We start from the raw sequence: 18,968 nt of genomic DNA on the forward strand, positions 1-18,968 counted from the left end.
ATTATCAAGAGTCTATAGTGAGCCTTTGGTGTTAATATAAACATTCCTTCCATTTAACATTCTCTGTCAAAAACTAACTTGGAATTCCTTATTGAAAAACGAACAGTTTGAGTTAAAATAAAAGATTTCCACGTTAGCAATCCTTTTGGGTTTCAACTCTTTTGGGTCAAAACTCAAAAGTCTATTTGGGCCTGGTCGAAGGATTTTAATGCCAACACTCTTAAATCCCAACAATCTAATGAAGTCGAGCTTACTCGGCGATTCATCTTCCGGATTGTTTGTCTTGCTACTTTATGTTAATGATATAATTCTTACAGGTGACAACTCCGCTGAAATTCCACATTTTACAACACAGATATCTTTCTTTGGCTACGCTACAGGAACTACCTCTGGTGTGGCTCCAGAGGCCCGAGTGGCCATGTGCCATGTAGAAGGCCCTGTGGGTGGAAGACGGATATGCTGCTGATATCCTTGCTGCAATCGACAAGCGATCATTGATGGTGTCGATGTCCTGTCCTTGTCATTTGGCGTTGAGGGTGTTCCATTGTATGAGGACCCTACTGCAATAGCCACATATGCAGCCATAGAGAGAGGGATCTTCGTATCATTGTCTGCAGGAAACAACGGGCCTTTCCTCGAGACCGTGCACAACGGGATTCCCTGGGCCATACTGTTGCTGCAGGGGATATAGACCGTGACTTCGGGGGAACTGTTACCCTCGGCGGCGGAGTTCTGATTGAAGCTCGACTCTCTTTACAGGCGACCCGTCCTTGAGTGAATCCCCGATTGTCTTCATGGGCGCATGCAACAATTCAGTTGAATTGAAAAAACTCGGTCCCTCTGATATTATTGTGAGGACAAGAGTGGGACTGTATCGGATCAAGTCCACAATGTCGATGGGGCAAAAGTCGCCGGTGGTGTGTTCATAGTAAACAGCTCCTACCCCAACTTCTTCCGTTTTACCTCATTCCCTTCGATCTTTTTGAATCCTGCAGCCGGTGAAACCATCAAAGCCTACATCAAGAACTCATCCGACCCAACAACAAGCATTCAATTTCGGAAAACATTCATCGGTGGCAACCCTGCTCCAAGCTTGGCAGACTACAGCTCTCGTGGCCCATCCCCAGTTGCCCGGTCGCCCTGAAGCCCTACATTTTGGCATGGGATCTGGCCACGTTGATCGGAACAAGGCATTTGAACCCGGGCTCATATACGATGCGACGCCCCAAGACTATGTCAACCTCATGTGTGCAATGAATTACACATTGAAGCAAATCCAAATGGTCACCAGGTCATCTTCCCACAATTGTTCAAACCCTTCCCTGGACCTGAACTACCCTTCCTTCATTGCCTTCTTTAGTTCAAACAGCTGAGACCCTCCGGTGGTGCAAGAATTCTACAGGACGGTGACGAATGTTGGAGATGGGACGTCAACCTACACAGCAAAGGTGCATCCGATGGAGGGATTCGAGGTCAGTGTTGTGCCTGATAAATTGACACTCAAAGAGAAGTATGAGAAGCTGAGTTACAAGCTGAAAATACGAGGTCCAAAACTGACGAAACAGACTGTGGTGTTTGGTTCTCTTACTTGGATACGATGGCGGCAAGCATGAGGTCAAAAGCCCCATTGTTGCCACAAGCCGAAGCTCGAAAGCATTGATGTCCAAAGCTTGATTTGTCAGCAAGTTTCTAAAAGCACTTGTTAAATAAACAATTAGTGAAACTTTACAATCTCCAATGCATAGCTATTTCTCGTACTGTGTTGTAAACATCTGAAAAACCGAACCGTACCAAATCAAATATGTTCAGCATAGCTCATCATAATTCTGTGATAAGCTAACTCGGTTTGGCTACGTGAAGCTTGCACTTGGATACGATGTCAAAACCATACCACGCATATTACTAAACTACAAGAAAGCCAGCTTTTGCGATTTGTAAGTCAGTGGCAGGTGCAGTAGATTCATGTCCCACGTCCATTGTGGCACTTCGATCTGTGAGACGATAAGCATATGGTATTTTGCAATTTGAACATGAGAATCGCATTTGGCAGAAGGGCAGAAAATCGTCCCAACTAATTAGAAACTAGAGTTTGCAGCTCATCGCAGATGGAGGGCATTTAGACTAGTTGTTTCCATCGAAGCTTGTTTTCGTAAGGGATGATACTATGAACCAGAGTTTGTGATGGAAATCACAGAATTGACTATACCGAAACAAGTCGACAAAAGAATTCAACTATAAGTAAGAAATAGCTAGGCTCGAGAACAGTAGGAGTTTCTTCTCCGCGAGCTGGGATTTGGCGGTTGATTAATGATGTGCTTTACAAATATTTTGCCGAAAGATAGTTTTCTTAAGTTGCTCATCCCACATTTTTCATCCTTCTTGACCTATTAATTTTACCACTAACCATGCGATCCATGCTTGGGGAGGAGTGGCATCTTCAGTCAATATATCGTCTGTTGTTTTCCATCCATTCTAAAATGTCTATATGCTACAGGCAAACAACATTTTTAGTTTGCCTGTAATTCCAATTAGTCGAGATTTTGTTCGAAGTCGCCTCTCCCTCCGACTCTCTTTGCCTCTTCACGTCTCTTCCCTCTTCGCTTCTCTAGAACTCCAAAGCAGGGATCACGATTCCTAATTGCTACATGAAACACCTCTGGTAACCTCAAAGTCACCTGACAGAAGGAATCAAACATTCCCACATCACCTCCCTATGAACCTGAGGAAACCCTGCAAAAGAGAACGAATCCCATGGGACACAGTGGCGGTTTCTTCGACCCAAGTTGAAGGAAGGTTGATGAGAAAGGGAATGGCAGAACCCATCTCAGGCCAACAAGAAGATCAGTGCCAAATAGAGAGGATCCTCTTGCCACTCTTCCATCAAAATCAAGATTCAAGAACATGGAAGGTGGTCCCCTGTTCCTCAAGATAGTACAGTTCCTAGCTGTCACAAAGAGTTCCCTCCCCCCCTCCCCTCTTCCACAACATCAAAGCCAAAGGAATTGCATTTAGGCGCATGTGAGCTGCAGGACCCAGTCTTCATACACCCCCAAAAACAACATGCCAAAAAGAGCTTCTTGTCTCAATAGTTCTCGACTCAAGCTTGCCTTTCTCCCAACATGATACGACCACCAAGGGATTTTCCCTTTCCTCTTTGTAACCTTGTCCGCAAAAGCATTCAATCCATTCAGCTTCAATGAGCTTGACATGAGTACAGTTGGTATTTCTTCTCTCTTTGGTTGACAAAATACATTCCTCGCCAATGCAGTGAAGACAATCAGGCCAATGCAAAAGCTCTCGGCTTTTAGAACTTAGATGTAATGGTTGAGCGACTTCCATTATCCCAAGGATGGTGCTTGATAAATAATCCTCCTTATATGTCAGCATAGCTTTAATTCCTTTACCACAGACGGACAATTAAAAAGAGGAGGATACCTAAAATGGACAAATATGTGCATATAATAAGGCACGTGATGGCACAATTGTCGATACAATGAGAGCATCCAATTAATAACTCCAGCAAGTTGGATCACAACATTTGGTGAAATCTTCAGAATAGAAGCCAATATCATACAAAGACACCGAAACCATACAAAGATCCGATCCTGGGGCAAAATCTTCTGAATAGAACACTACATCATAAAAGACATCTACAACATCCAGAGATCCCACCAAGATTATGCTTCAAAAGCAGAAGTGGCTCACACAGCACTAAGAATGGGACAAAATGCAACAGAATCTACACAGGGTTAAAGGCAAAAATATTGAAACTAGATACACAGTAGAGAGAGAAACCAACTCTTCATAGGCAAGATTATGTCCAACAGTTCACCTTGGTAAAAAGTTGTCAAGGCTATTGCTCTTCAGGATCTTTCTTTCTCAACATTGATATACTGGTTTGCACATTGCTCTCATATCCACTACTATCACCTGATTCAGTTACATGCTTGTCCAACAACCTATCCCTCAAAATATCCCGATGCGAGCGTCCTTGTTCCCGTCCAGCTCTCCGGTCCTGCAATGGTTTAAGCAAGTCAACTTAACTAAACTTTAGAGGGACAGAATGAATCATGTGAGACGTATCTTCATTCCTAGACAACATTTTGCTGCTGAAGACTTTCTAGCGACAAGAGAGGATAATGCATAGTATAAACAGGTTACAAGACGAAAGGATCTGCCTTGTCAACATTCCTCCCCAATTCCTCGATTCCGAAAAGACTTCTCGTTAATGATGGTTGCTCAAAGCCAAAAAACCCTTTGGGGAATATGTATAGGAGGACAAAGAGTGACTGACCACTTGCAAGACAATCTCACAATGCTAAAATGTCTATTGATGGCAAGTTCAAGTATTAATTGATATTACACGGTAGAGAGGAGATTAACATATTGACTGGATCAATTTGTATTCTCCTCTCATTTTTTGAGTGGAATAGGGGAATTTCTTGTTGTTCAACAACCAAGGAACCCTTTTGTTAACAGAGGAAACAGACTGGGAATACAGCATTGGGGATGTAGGTGCGGCTTCAGAATATGGGATGCACATATGAATGTGTACTTACATCTCGAAAAGGAAACTCATCAGCTTCGAGCATATGAACTACATGACCCATCTTTGGCCGCTTCTGAGCATTTGGATCCACGCAACGCAGAGCTACCAAAAGAGTACGCTTTAGGGCTCTTGAAGAAGGCTTCTCTGGCAACCTAGGATCCAGAACTCCCTCTGGGTTTCTATTTGTAACCATTGTCTTAAGCCATTCAACAAGATTAACCTGAAGAGGAAAAGGGGATGCCTCTCAAATGCTCAAAGATGATTGAGGATTGACAACATCGTATTGACAAGACTGACCTCTCCAGAAGGACGGCTGTAATCCACTGGGTTTCTCCCGGAAATGATCTCCATTATGAGAATCCCAAAGCTATATGCATCACTTCTTTCATTCAGCATGCCCGTACTGGCATATTCTGGAGCCACGTATCTGCAGAAAAGGAAACCAATGTGATCATCATGCGTTTGGATTGAACAAAAATAGATGACATCATAAAACACTGTAAAATTGAAACCAATCAGCTTGGGGATGCCAACCCACCCAAATGTTCCCATTACACGAGTTGTCACATAACTCCTTTCTGAGCCCAAGAGCTTTGCAAGGCCAAAGTCAGATACCTTCGCATTCCACTGTTTATCGAGTAAAATGTTGCTCGATTTGATATCTCGGTGAACAACCTTAGGCTCGAGCCCCTCGTGCAGGTAAGTTAAGCTGTGCTTTATGTTCAACCCCTAAGGTCAGCGACTTCAAATATGGAACCAAAAATGAGCTCTACTACAATTGAATCGGCACAAAGACTTACCCCTTTGCAGTGCCGATGATGATGTTCATGCGAATCTCCCATGTGAGCGGGCTGCAAGGCCCAACATCCCCATGAAGCCACTGCTCTAAATTCCCATTGTCAACATACTCATAAACAAGCATCCTATGACAGCCAAACAGCGTATTATGATTCACATTATCTGCTTATTTTCAATTCTATGAACCAACAGTAGAAATAGTAAGTCGCAGCACATCGGTTGCATATATTGAAATTACCTGTGAGCTCCTTCAACACAGTAACCGAGCAACCTTACCAAATTCTTATGTCGAACCCGCCCAATTGCTTCTACTTCCACCTTAAATTCCTTTTCCGCTTGTCCCCTGCCACACAAGAACACCGAATTGACAATGTTGAAGCCGCACATTCTCCAGAAAAGCTTTCACTCTTACCAGGACAAAAAGTTTCTCCGACAAACACGCACTTAAATTTGGCAACAACCTCAATTCCACATAACGCCGTCGTCTAAAACCCCTCGCAACACAAACGACTAACCGAACACAAGCCCCGCGAAAAATGTTTCAAGTGAAGTTTTTCAAGCCCGCATTTACCTGTTGTTCAGCAAATTCTTGACGGCGACTCTCATGCCGTCCTCGAGCACACCCCGGTACACGATCCCGTACCCACCTTCACCAATCACATTCTCGTCGGCGAAATCCTCCGTCGAAACCTGAAGCTCTCGCAACGTGTACCAGTGCCCCCAACCCAAGTGTGAAACCTCCGGCGTCGCCGTCACAGCCATCCCCTGCTCACCGGGTCCGGACCCGCCACTACCGGGTCGCTCCGGGTACGAAATCCGGTGGTCCTTGCCGATCTCCACGTGGAGTCGGGTCGGGCTATCTTCCTTCGGCTGAGGGACCAACGCGAGAGCATGCGGGTGGTCGGGGTTCGAGTCCGGGGCCTTGGGGTGGTCGACCCGGATCTCGAGAATCTCCTTGGAGACGTTCGGGATGGTAGTGTTGGCGTGAGAGACGATGGACTTGACGGGTCTCGAAGCGCGTTCCTGCCTCTGTCTTCTTCTTCTTGCTGCTCTTGGAGCCGGCGGTGTTGCGCCTCGAGGTGAAGTAGAGGGAGACGAGGAAGAGGGCGATGACGATAGCAGCTCCGACGCAGATGCCCACGACCACCCACAAGCGGAGGCCGAAGATGAACGTCCGTCTCGACAGCCGGTCGTTCAAGAACGCAGGCTCCGTCATGTTCGCTCCACTTCTTCTTCCTTCTTCCCTTTTCCTCCTCCGCCCTCGCAGCCGAATTCTCCGAGAGGGAGTTGAAGAAGCGGAAAGAGAGCGGAGGGAGCGAGCGGGGGTTGAATTCGTGGGCGGCGATTGAGTGAGCGAGCGAGACTCTGCGACTCTGAGTGGGGTGGTGCGCGCTGCGTGCTGTGTAGGGAGAGGACCTGGCATGATGGCACTCCTCGCTAGAGTGGGGAGACGCCCACACGGGGCCCCACCTTTGTTTTTTTTTTTTTTCTTTTTCATAGTTTTTCTCGCCACATTTTTCATTTATATATATATATGTATATATATATTTTACCTCGTCGGGATTCTTCTATAAGCGGGTCAAAATAAATCATTTCTTTTGGTAGGGACGTATCATTCCATCATAGTTTATATCTGGCGCAATTTAATGAAGTGTAAGAGAAGGGTCCCACTCCATGTGGTCCTGGCGTGTCGGTAGAATCCTGGGGGGTCGACAGTAGATTTTCTCCGTCCGAATCCAACGATTCTTAAATCGTACGAGACGGATCCCCGATCGATCGAGCTCCGGTTCCGATGATCGAGCAGCCGTAGCTCGGCTCGACCAAATCACGATCAACTCGAGAGGGTCGGTCGCGACCCGCGGTCGAGCAACCGAACATGACCAATTTCCGACTCCATGGGAGCGATGGCTACGGCGAAATGGGAACGGGATTGCGCCGAAATTGACTCCCGGGTCTAGTAGGCTGTGGGGCTTGACCATACCGACAAATCCACTGAAATTACCACCCTCCAACGTACGACATTTTGTATGGGGAGGACACGTGGACGGTCGGATGAATAAATTTTGTCCGACTTCGTACGCTCCAAGGTCTACTCGCCAATGTGAAGGGAACAAAAAGGGAGTACTTCAAACTCAAAGGTCCAACAAACGAAAGAAATTGGGGAAGAATAAGATAAAGAGTAAACGATAGTGGTTGTGAATGTGATTAGCTTCTTCTTTTGCGATAATATCCGGCATTAAATTAATACAATTCTTTTTAGTAGCTTTTTTGACTATGGCTGGGGTTGTGGACCTTAGTCTATCGTAAGTCATTATTTAATTCAAACGAATTTAATGGAGGCGGAAGAAGGGTACATCGATGGCATCATTCCCGACATCGCACGTGTCGTGGCCATGCTTGGGGGAGACTTTGGAAGTAGGGTGCTTAACTTGTGGTAATTATTCGACCAAAAAGAAAAAAGAAACTTACGGTAATTCAAAAATATTATGGTAATTCAGCGCTCGATTTCGAGTTATGCCGTGTCATGTGAGGTTGGGTTACTTTTAAATGAATTTTGATCGTATTGGGGTCAAGTTGTATACAAGCTGAAAGCGGTATGCACGCAGGGGATGTGCATGCATGGAGCGAGCACAATGTACGGGAGATACGTGAATGAGTAAAGAGCTGAGTTAGAAGTCCATGTACATTCTTTTGAAGTTTGTGGCTGATTCATGTATTAAGATTAGCCAAATTTTGGTTTCTTGCGCTAGAGTGAAACATGGGAGAAAAGGAGACGAGAGAGAGAGAGAAAGAGAGCAAGCAACATTTTGCGTTGCCACCCAAATCGAGATGTGACTAGGCTAGGGACGAGCTTCATGTATGGACATGACGTTGCTAAGGGGTCCGGAGGAGGTCAAGCTACGGGCCCAAACCGGCTTACCCGGTGATCGCCTCTAACCCCCAACATGCGCGGGCGAGAGGCAAAGACGGTTCTCCTCGACATAAAATGATAGTCACGACTCAAACCGAGCATTTCGACTGCCCAGGGCACGGATCAGAAGAAAAATGTGGAGGCCTTTCAAATGATTCTCCTTACGAGCAATATCAATATTCTAGGGTAATGAAAGCCCTCAAGGAAACACACTCCATTTCTTAGACAGTGAAGCACGCTCTTAACTCGGTAACATGGAAGAAACATGAATCTTGTTTTCCACAAATTCTAGCAAGAAAAAAATAGGGCATGCATGAACAAGAGTCTCAATGCTTCCGTTTCGATGCAAATTGGAGTGCTCCATTTTTTCCAGTACAGGTGGAGTTTAACACCCTTTTATAGCCGGAGCCAAACAAGGCCGTCTATGCGCAAATGCTGCGCAGCAGCTTATTTTTCGAAGACTAATACGATTCACCGGTCCCCTCAGAGATGCCACCATCTTAGTGCTAACTGCTAAGCAATAGATAGCTACCTTCGAAGGATATGCAACTTTTATATGTTTCTTCAGATCTTCCACGCCCATTCCAGGCATGCGCTGACTCCATATATAATTCTGTGAACTGCTGAGATGCTATGAGTACCTTTCCCTCATCTGGCCAAACATCATCAAGACATCAGCAGAAAAAATGACGGGCCCCATCTCACATGGTCAGACCCGTCATTTTACAGATGGGGCACAAGTTCTTGTGCATCAGCCATTGCTTTATGCAGTCAGTGTGGAAATCATGCCCACATTCCAGAGTCCCAACACCCTCTCCCTCGTTGTACAACTCCTGCGTACAAAAAAAGTTCCCTGTTAGGCACCGAATTGTCATAGAAGCTCTCAACAATCGTGAACAAGCAGACTTTAAGCTTGCGCTGCAATGCAGGAAAAAAGGGTTTCTATCTACCTGACAAATGCAACAGGCTTCAGCCTCCACGTCCATGCAAACTAGAACTGTGTATTTGCGCTGCTTCATGCGAGCTAATACGGCTTCCTCGCTCAGCCCAGTGCTGACGTTTCCAATGCGTTCTTCCAATGCCAATAATTCCTGGCACCCCAGCATTTAAACTATGTTTAAGCTTCTTAATGATTTCAAGAAATTAACAATAATTTTGAGAGAAACAGCTTCAGCATTTACCTCATAAGACATGTTATCGACATCAAGCCGCATGTCCCCATGCCGATCATGAATATCAGCTACCCCAAGGAATACTGATTGATCGAGAATCATGACATCCTAAACATGAAACAAAACATGCAAAGGTTAATATCAAAGTAGCATCTTTCACCGCCAGTGCAATCTGACTCGTGCATAATTGTTATGGTCCGGGCTTGCACTCGCTGATTGTGATACTAATACACATTGCATCTCAGAGAAAAATTGCCAAGTAGCCACATAGGAATTCTTAATGTTCTAATGATCCCACGGATGGGATGCAGTGAGGAAGCCTGTAGGATTGTTCAGTTCAGACTCTGAGATATTATTGGCCCTACACGAAATGATTTCTTGCAATACATATTGATTAACCATCGTGTCCCAACAGTATACTCCTAACACTTCTAGCATCTTATGTGCACGATGGGGACAATCACCACTCGTCTAATGTCCCAAAGATCCATTGGCAAGAGCCAATTTTTTTGCTTAGAATCCATAATGGTTCCGTTCTCCAATGATATGCTTCCAGCAATCCGTAGTTGAGCTTATAACATTGGACACAAAATTCTAACCTCAAGACGTAAGCCCTCTCCCTGGTGCATATGATCCAACACACTCCGAATCTGTTCCACAACAAATGACACCAGATAAGGCTAATGCACAATCAGAAATGTCAAAGAAACAGATAGTCCACGACTCTACTACTCAGTCAATTATGTTCCACTTAATCCCTCATGCCTCTCAAAATATTTTAAAGTCAAAAGCACTAAAAAAGTGATGGCCAGAGTAAAATTTGAATCATGGTGTCACGATCACACAGAAAAAGAGACTAGGTGTTAGCATGGCTCGAGGAAGTATACTTATGCAGTTCAAACCATAAAACAAAGCAAGCATTCATTATTGACTACGAAAGACATAGATTCCATGAAACAAGTAGCCATAATAAATGTTCAGATACATGTGAAAGAGAGGCAAAAGTATGATCTAAGCTTAGAGCAATTGCTAAAGTCGGAAGTTAATCCATCTTGTGGTACTTGAGGACTTTGATATAGGTACGTGTGGTTGTAACTTTCTCGCATCTGACATGTTTTACCTCTGAATTTGGGCTCAGCAAGTATCCAAAACCTAGAAAGAAAATGTGGGTATGTCCTAAGACAAAAGGCATAACAAATATCCCTCATGCTAAACACGTAGTACAATAGGCAGACATGCATCATTTTGTCACTTTAACCATTTGGGTAACCTTTCTTAACAAATTCATCATGATGGATTCCATGTCCCATAACCACACTCATGTTTTGTCGTGTCCGCATGGGTCTCGTAGGCCGATAAGGATAACCAGAGCAATATCTCATACCAAAGCTGTTGTCAGCACAGTAGATGCTTGATTCACATGTGGAGGGAAACCAAGAAAAGGAAAGACAGCAACTAACCAAGGGTAGCAAGTCAAACAACTACTGCACTTGAAGCATCCATTTTTAAGGCGTAAGCACAGAACATGGCCACACATCCAGCACGGACATAAAATAGCACAACTTGACTATAGTATAGCAGCAGGACAAACCTCTGAAACAAGCCTTCTTCGCCCTTCACTTGCCGCAGCCAAAGTTCGCACTGAGTACGGAATTCCTAGTGCATCACCATGTCTTTCCATCCAAGGTGCTGACCTGGGGAATGACCGACGATGACCCTGGTTACGAGACCCGGATGAAAGAACAACATCTTGTGAGAAAGCAGAATGGCCTGAAACATCTGAAGAATGGCTGCTATGATCCGTCTCGCTCCCAATGGAAGCTAACAACGATCTGCGGACGTATTCAGATAATCTTCGGGGGTACTGGGAATGACGACTGCGATGAGGCACCGAGTTAGGTTGAGATGATTGAGGGACAGATGTACTGGATCCAGCCTGAGTAGTATATGTGGTACTTCTTGGAATTGCACTACTTCCACCCGGTATATCTCCAGATACTGGTCCTTGAACCAAAGTTCTCAATTCACTAGCAGGTAGATACATAGGGTGTCTCCCAATATTTCTTGAAAACCTGCCCAAGCTGGCTTCTTGCAGCTCATCACCTCTGTTTCTAGAGAAAGCTGAACTAGATGAAGTGCCAGGTCTAGTGATAGAACCTCTGCTCCACCTAATTGATTGTTCAGGGTATGGCCAAGAAGGCAGATCAAGCATATCAGGCTGGTCTTGGACATTGACGTTGCTAGATCCAGGTGCCAAAGGCAAGTCCAAGGAATGGTCAACTGAAATCAATCTTGATGACTGGGAGGTAGACAAGACATTGGAGTTGCTAAGAGCACCTCCCATAGGGTGTATGATGGAAGAGTTTGGACAGTTGTGCATAGAAGAATTGATCCTCAGGCGAGAACTTCTCTGTGAGGTTTCCGCACTTTCCGAAACGCTTGTATAAGGAGGACCATGAGAAACTATTCCTGTCACATGACTCACGCTTGACCCTAGTCGTGGATCTGCCTGTTCTGACACATGAGACATATTTGAGTTAGTGCTGATGTTACTGTGAGCAGAAGTAGCATGCTGTGCACTAGTTTCTTCCACTTCAAGAAAATGAGGGCTTTCACCAATAGAAGATTGACCAACATGTCCTTCAAGAGACTTTCTTTTACAAGGTATGTGCCTGATATCCAATGAGCCACCTTGTCCACCATCATTCTCTCCCACAATACATTTACCATGCCCTGGAGGTATCATGAAAGGATCAGAGCAACCAGCGGGAGGAAGTTGTTGACCATTGAGTCCAGTCAACGAGTATAAACTTGGAGACTCAGAAAAAGAACTATCACTGCCATGACCTGCATTCAGGTTTAGGTTCTGCCCAATCCAACTAGAACGAGAACTTTGAATCATCAGCGGATTCACGCTGACATCATCTAACAAGAATCTTCTATTGTTGGCACTTCTTTGATGATCTTCAATAAGTGGACCAGAACCACCAGAAAATCCTGCTGAAGACAACCATCCATGTTCCTCTTTCCACTCACTACTACCAACCTCATGAAATGAACTGCTAGAACCACGCTCAGGTATGCTGCTGCCCAGCAGGTTCTGCCGCTCATGATTAACTGAGTTCAAAAATGCCATTTGATCACTAGGCGGTACCATACCCCGTGAAATTTGGCCCTCTGATGAACTATGTGTAGTATTCCAACAAAGCTGATGACTATTCATGCCATTGCTTGAAGAAGAAGAAGAAGAAGAAGAAGAAGATGGAAGATCAATATCAAGAGCTTCTGGCAAGGAACTTATTGCACTTCTCTGCCCTTGCATTAGGGCTGAGATATATATGTCTAATCAACTTCCACTTCTCAAAGTCAGCTCCGAGAATGTCTGATGTAGTGAATAAAAAAAATGAACAGGGATCAAGTTCTGGAGGAAAAAAGTTCACAACTTAAATTTTCCCTTAGTTTCCATAAATCAAATCTAAATGTGAAGATTCACATCATGCACAGAACAGAGGTTCATCACAATAAGGATCAGAGAACACATTGCTTTGAAGCACTATGTTTTGTTCTAATGGTGAATATTACTTACTTAACCCTATTTGATTCTAGATAAGCCCGGACACTTTTTCTCAGAAGAATCATCACTCATCAAGCCCAGTTTTTCGCTCTACTCAATTTATGCAGGACCGAATCAACAAGTGGTAAATGTCTATCACCGTTACCGGTTTACTCTGCCTAAACTTTAGCAGTGAGATAAATATAACACAAACATCGACTCTGATATGCAATCGACAATGGAGAGAGATTAGCAATGCTTACAAGACACAAAAGTATACTACAGATACGGTAAAGGCCAATCCAGTTCAATCGCTATCCACAGGCTCCATTGTTTATTCTGCTCCATCAAACTGAGACTAAGAAAATTTTGTGAAATCTTTTGCCATTAAAATTTTATTGTGACTCCATTAACTTATGTTCTAGCACCAAACATGAAACCCATCTTGAATTGCGAAATGCAATCAGAACTGGAGAAAGAAAACTGATATTCATCATCCTCTAACATAGAACAAGCCAAGTGTGTCCAAAGTTCAGAGAAGCAGCATAGAAATTGTCACCGACAACCATTTCACCATAGTGATATGATATCCTAAAACAAACAAACTAGAATGAACTTGGTCATTCAGATTAACTGTGAAACCTTGTGTGTGCTAGTTATTCCAAACAGAAGCTTGAGGAGCAGAGTAGCAAATTTTGAGTTTAAATAGCGTCACACAAAGACCTTAATTGAACTCACTTCAGAAACACCATTGAAACTAATGGAAACTGAGCAGGCACAGCAATCAAAAGCAACAACAGCAATAATGACTCTAATATCAATACGCCTCCAAGTGTTGAACTGAATTTCATATGCACCCAGAAGGAAAGACAGAGAGCATCACAAACAATGTTCAAAGTTGTACAGCGCTCTTCAATGAAATGATCACCAATGTCAACAGTGAAATTGTGCAGCCACAAATGGCAATCATCGACCTCTCAAGCAAGCCAAAAAAGTATCAAAACTGGTGTAGCCATTTGAATGAGAGAAATATCAATCCTCCAAAAAAAAAAAAAAGGTTAATTTGCGGATGATAAAGGCGATATGCAATTTACATCTTTCTCTATACTAAAGCTTCTACGTTAAAGGAAGTGCAATATACAATGACCCAGACATGGGAATCTGTAAATATATGTAGGATCAGCACAAACAGGTTCCACAGAAACATCAGCTAAAACAAACACCCCCTCAAAACATTGACTAGCTATGAGAACCAAATAAAAGACCAGGGGCTTACAACAAACCCAGAAAATGTAAAGCTCAGATTTTATCCAACACAAAATCTTGTTTCGGTTCTGAGGAACGACGAAACAAAACAAAAATCCCAAAAAAATTTGTCAAAAAAAAAAAAATCATTCCCAAAATCAATGATCGATAATCACCCACCCACCCATCAATCAGGTAAGAAATATCAGAAAGGAAAACAAGGAAAGTTCATACCTTTGAGATGCTTCAGAGCAAGCTGACCGATCTAAAATCAACGCCTCCAGAAAAAAAAATAAAAAAATAAAGGCGTTTAATCTAAGCTTCACAACAAACTCCTTCACTTTCTCAGGAGAATTTGATAGCAATTTAAAAGAAATGGAAACAGAAACACCAGCTACCAAGAAGAGGCAAAGCAAGGTCTTGGATGCAGAAGAAGGGGGTGAGAATGAGAAGATAAAATCCAGACAGAACCAAAGAAGAGGATTAAAAAGAGGTCAGTAACCACTAATTTAGGGGAAAATGGACCCAGAGAGAGAGACAGACAGACAGAGGGAGGGAAAGTAATGGGTCATTATTGAGCAGTTTCCTACCAAAGAACTGCATAAAGATTAGATATTGAATGCCAAGAATCCAACCAAAGCCAAAATTAAAGTCCCCCAAAGCTGTTTTACCAAATGTATGTCTGTGTGTCTCTCTCTAGGCTTGCTTTGCGTTCTTGGTTCTTCTGACATTACATTGGTTGGTTTATGTCTCTCTCTACCCCCCCATAAACATGATAATTAAAGAAAAGAAAGACCCGTCTCCCGATACACGCCGAAGCTTAGTCAGGCAGGCAGACCCACACACACACTCTCTCTCTCTCTGCTTTGCTCGGTTACATCTTCTTCACGACAAGCACCTTCCCATTACCATCATATGTCCGCTTTTTTTTTTTTTTGCCTTTTTTTTCCTCGCTCGTTTTCTGAGGAGCCAGCCAGCCTTCTGACTTATTGTTCTTGGGGGGGTTTTGTGGTTGTGACAAAGAAACGATTTTTAACAAAACCAACTAAAGAAATGCAGACGCGTGGCTGGAGTAATTTCTGGGACACTTCTTCGGGAATTTATTATCTTCTCGATTTGTTCTCTTTTCCTTATCGACGTCCGAAAAGCCCGAATATGAAGAACACTGCACGGGGCTGCTTTATGCGTGCTTTTGTTGACTTTGCGTACTCCGTTGCGTTTTCCAGGAAAGATAATGGAAAGGGTCAGAAATTGGCAGGGCAAATTTCAGTAACAGAAGGAAAGTCAGATGCTATTCGAGGGCATTTGAATCATCAGTTTCCGACCAAAAAAAAAAGAATCATCCGTCATAATTACACAAATGATCATTGAACTTTCACATAATTTATGATATGATCTCTAAACTTTAAGCTTAATATATAATATAATATAATATAATATAATATATGAATTTTTAATTTGTTCAAATATGATCCATAGAATTTTAGTATATGTTCAATTTAATCCTCTAAATTGCATAAAAATGTTCTATGTTATCCTTCCTTTGATTCAAGTTCAATGACAACATTGAATTTTTTCATACTGTCCGGAGACTAAATTGAAGATGTACCAAAAGTACATAAACCACATTTGAATAAATTAAAAGTTTGAGAACTACTTTCTACATTGAGTTAAAAATCACGAACCACATTAAATAAACTTAAAAATCATGAACCACGTTGTATATTAGACCAAAGTTTAGGGGTCATTTGTGTCATTTACCCTTTTTTTACCCGAATGATTGATTATTATGTACTGCTGCTCTCATAGCCTGTCTCTTTGGTTTACAAGTTGGTATTTCATTTTCAAACATGGCTGTAAGTGGAATATGAATGTCCGTCGCATTAAAAGTCAGATCTTGCGATGCTTTGCACAATAATAGCAAATGGACGTCTGATTCACTAACAAATGAAGGTCCGACCCAATAAAAAAAAAAAAAGGTCAAATTTAATGACGTTTCACAATGTTATGATCTTGGTGGCAAGTGGCAACGTTGCAAAGCTTTGTATATAGTCGTAATTTAAGGTGGTCAAATTTACGGCGTTAAGTTATAGGTTACCATGGAACATTGTAAGCCTTTGGAAATCGCGGTAATTGGAAGAAAAAATGCAATGCTTTGAAAGAATTGACAATATATTACTCTCTCGATTACAACCGGACGTCGTAACTCTTGTAAACTGTTGTAATTTAAAAAGAACATTAGAATTTAGAACATTTTCTTTACCATGACCCTTGTCAGACTTTGTAACATAAGAAATTCCAAATTGATGATGTCCTGCGCTTGGTTCTGACAACATATTGTTACAATTTATAAATCATTGTAGCTAAAAAGAAATATTTATGATGTTTTTCTTTAAGTTATTACTAACCATCATAAACGTTTGCAATTGGTCGTTATTAAAAGCATGAAAAGTTACAACATGTTGCTTTAAATCACGACAGATCGTCGGAACATTTATGGAAAGTTGTTATTAAAAATAAGATAATAATATATGACATAACGTTGTTGATAACGACGTAACATTGTAAATATTTTACACCGTTGTCATTTTAAAAAAATATATGAATTTTACGATGCTTTACTCTTAGTTACAACAAAATGTCGAAACTCCTTGGAAATCGTCATGGCTACCCGATTATGATATTTTGGTCGTAACGCCTGTACATTTACAAACGGTCAAGACTTTTGAAAAGAACTTGTTTGTGACATGAGCAAAAAGACATGAAAAAAAGAATTTGTCTCTTGACGCTTTAGAAAAGCTGGCGATAGTTATTCTAACCACTAGCAATAGTCGCAAAGTCGTATAATTTCCAATTATTCTATGGGCATCTAGAGGTCTATAGGTGTAATCCTAATCAACACGAGTATGCTAATTGCTACTAGACTCGACTAGCTTACTCGATGTTCAAAACTAGACTCACCTATCCGATGCTTGATCAGTATCTATTTTCCTACTTGAGCTCAACTTGGTTAGAAAATAGAACACTTAGCGCTCAACTCGACTGGAAAATTGAGATACTCGAGCTCGACTCAATCATAGACAACTTATGAATAAAGCTTGAGCTCGGATTCTATAAGCTCGAGCATTTTGCAACTATAAGTATTTTGTGTTCACTCCCTTGATTATTAAGAATTAAAAAACAATAATAATTCATGAAAAGCTCGATTAGGTTTGTGAGCCTCTCAAGCTAAGTATTGGCAAACTCAACAATCGACTTGACAAAATACTCAAATAACTTGAGTTCTAGTTCGACTCAAATTCAAACAAGTTGAACTCGAATTATTCGGAGTAGCTTGACTCAATTTCACCCTTTTCAATATTTTCAATGAGATACGTCTCCTTATATGCAATAGCAAGATTGTAAATACAGCCATTGTGATTTATCGTGGTCCTTTTTACCAAATTATGAGGCCCTAGTATTTTTAAATTTTATCTCTAGTCCTAATCCCAGCCAAAACCTTTTTTATCACAGTAACAATGACCAATTTTGACTTGAGCCTCATATATGCTTCCGTTAACCCTCCATCCAAAATTGCCCTTGGGGTATGGCATTCCACGTTATTGCTTTAGTTTTGTTTTTTCCCCGATGTCATATCCAAGAACACTTCTTTTGGATATGAATTAGGGTTGATTTTCTTCAATTGCTCTTACTCTCAAGAGAGTTTTCATTCAATCTCACTCGAGGATTTTCAATTTTGTGCTTGGTCTCCAATCTCTCGTGATTGGGAATCTTTCATCTCTCACAGTTGGAGAGTTTACACTCAATATACTCAATTCGGGCTGCTCGAACATTTTGGACAAGACTTTTTCATCTCTTTGTTGTCTAGAGAAATTTTAAATGGATGATTAACGATGGCAAATTTAAAACTCTAAGTAAATGTTAATATTTTTTATGAGACAAAAATAAGTTTACAGTAAAATTGGGACTAGACATAAAGTTTGGGATTTTTGTGGTATAAAAAAATTGAGATAGAATTGAGAATTTTTAGGATATTAAGCCTATTTATGCACATACTTAATATGTCAATTGATCATGTGAGGAAATGGTGAGTGCACGTGGCATGTTCAAACACGTCAAACATATCCATTCACGCATCACTTTCAATGATTACCGCCGGTGGCTTCGGTAACGACGTCGTACGGGCTTCCTGACTAGTCATTGTTCAAGCTTAAGCTAGGGTTCTAGCCAAAGGCCTGTGCCGGGGTGGGAGGAGCATGTGATTTTCCTGTGTCGGGCCCACATGCTGGTCTTGGGCCCGACCTATTTTAAGTTAAAAGTAATTTCCTTTTCAGTGAAAATATTAAAGAAAAAGTTAAAATTGGTTTTTTTTTTCAAATGTCAAAATATAATACCAAAATTAACAGAGGAAAATTAGCGAATACGCTCATTTACTTAAACGTAAGTGAAGCACAAACACATTCTCAAATGATTTAGGAGAGTATTTACTAAATTCGGCGTATTTAGGTTAAATTCCTTGTAATATTTGAGGAATTTTACTTTCCTGGTTGGTACCACTTCGTTGAAAAAGTAACAAACTTTTTGTGTGCCAGTTCAATCGTCATAGAACGGCTCGATTCCTTAACAGATAATGGAGCACCAGCAAAACAATAATTTGATTTGTTGCTAAAGAGCTAGTTTCCTTTACTAAATCAGTTCATTTTGTTTCTTCTTATCGATTCATAAAACCTGTGAATCTAT

At 41.9% G+C, this 18,968-nt stretch overlaps 1 protein-coding gene and 2 pseudogenes across 3 annotated transcripts; 1 reads left to right on the top strand and 2 right to left on the bottom strand.

Annotated features, from left to right (window-relative positions):
* The first annotated feature begins 238 nt into the window (after nucleotides 1–238).
* Nucleotides 239–1,674, top strand: LOC115746273 (annotated as a pseudogene).
* Nucleotides 1,675–3,482: 1,808 nt separating this feature from the next.
* On the bottom strand, nucleotides 3,483–6,734 carry LOC115746344 (annotated as a pseudogene).
* Nucleotides 6,735–8,457: 1,723 nt separating this feature from the next.
* LOC115746288 (probable E3 ubiquitin-protein ligase RHG1A) lies at nucleotides 8,458–15,296 on the bottom strand. Of its 3 annotated transcripts, none has more exons than XM_048273684.1 (6): nucleotides 14,900–15,293; nucleotides 11,022–12,812; nucleotides 10,030–10,080; nucleotides 9,440–9,538; nucleotides 9,209–9,349; nucleotides 8,458–9,091 (listed from the first exon to the last, which is right to left on the bottom strand). In XM_048273684.1, the coding sequence occupies exons 2-6, from the start codon at nucleotides 12,750–12,752 to the stop codon at nucleotides 8,960–8,962; spliced, it is 2,154 nt and encodes a 717-aa protein (XP_048129641.1). In that variant the 5' UTR covers nucleotides 12,753–12,812; nucleotides 14,900–15,293; the 3' UTR covers nucleotides 8,458–8,959. The 3 variants fall into 3 exon arrangements, with proteins under 3 accessions (XP_048129641.1, XP_030537850.2, XP_030537851.2); XM_030681990.2 differs by having other exon boundaries at nucleotides 14,463–15,292; XM_030681991.2 differs by lacking the exon at nucleotides 10,030–10,080 and having other exon boundaries at nucleotides 14,463–15,296.
* Between the last annotated feature and the right edge of the window lie 3,672 nt (nucleotides 15,297–18,968).

This window comes from Rhodamnia argentea, chromosome 2, assembly GCF_020921035.1.
Source record: "Rhodamnia argentea isolate NSW1041297 chromosome 2, ASM2092103v1, whole genome shotgun sequence".
Lineage (NCBI taxonomy): Eukaryota > Viridiplantae > Streptophyta > Magnoliopsida > Myrtales > Myrtaceae > Rhodamnia > Rhodamnia argentea.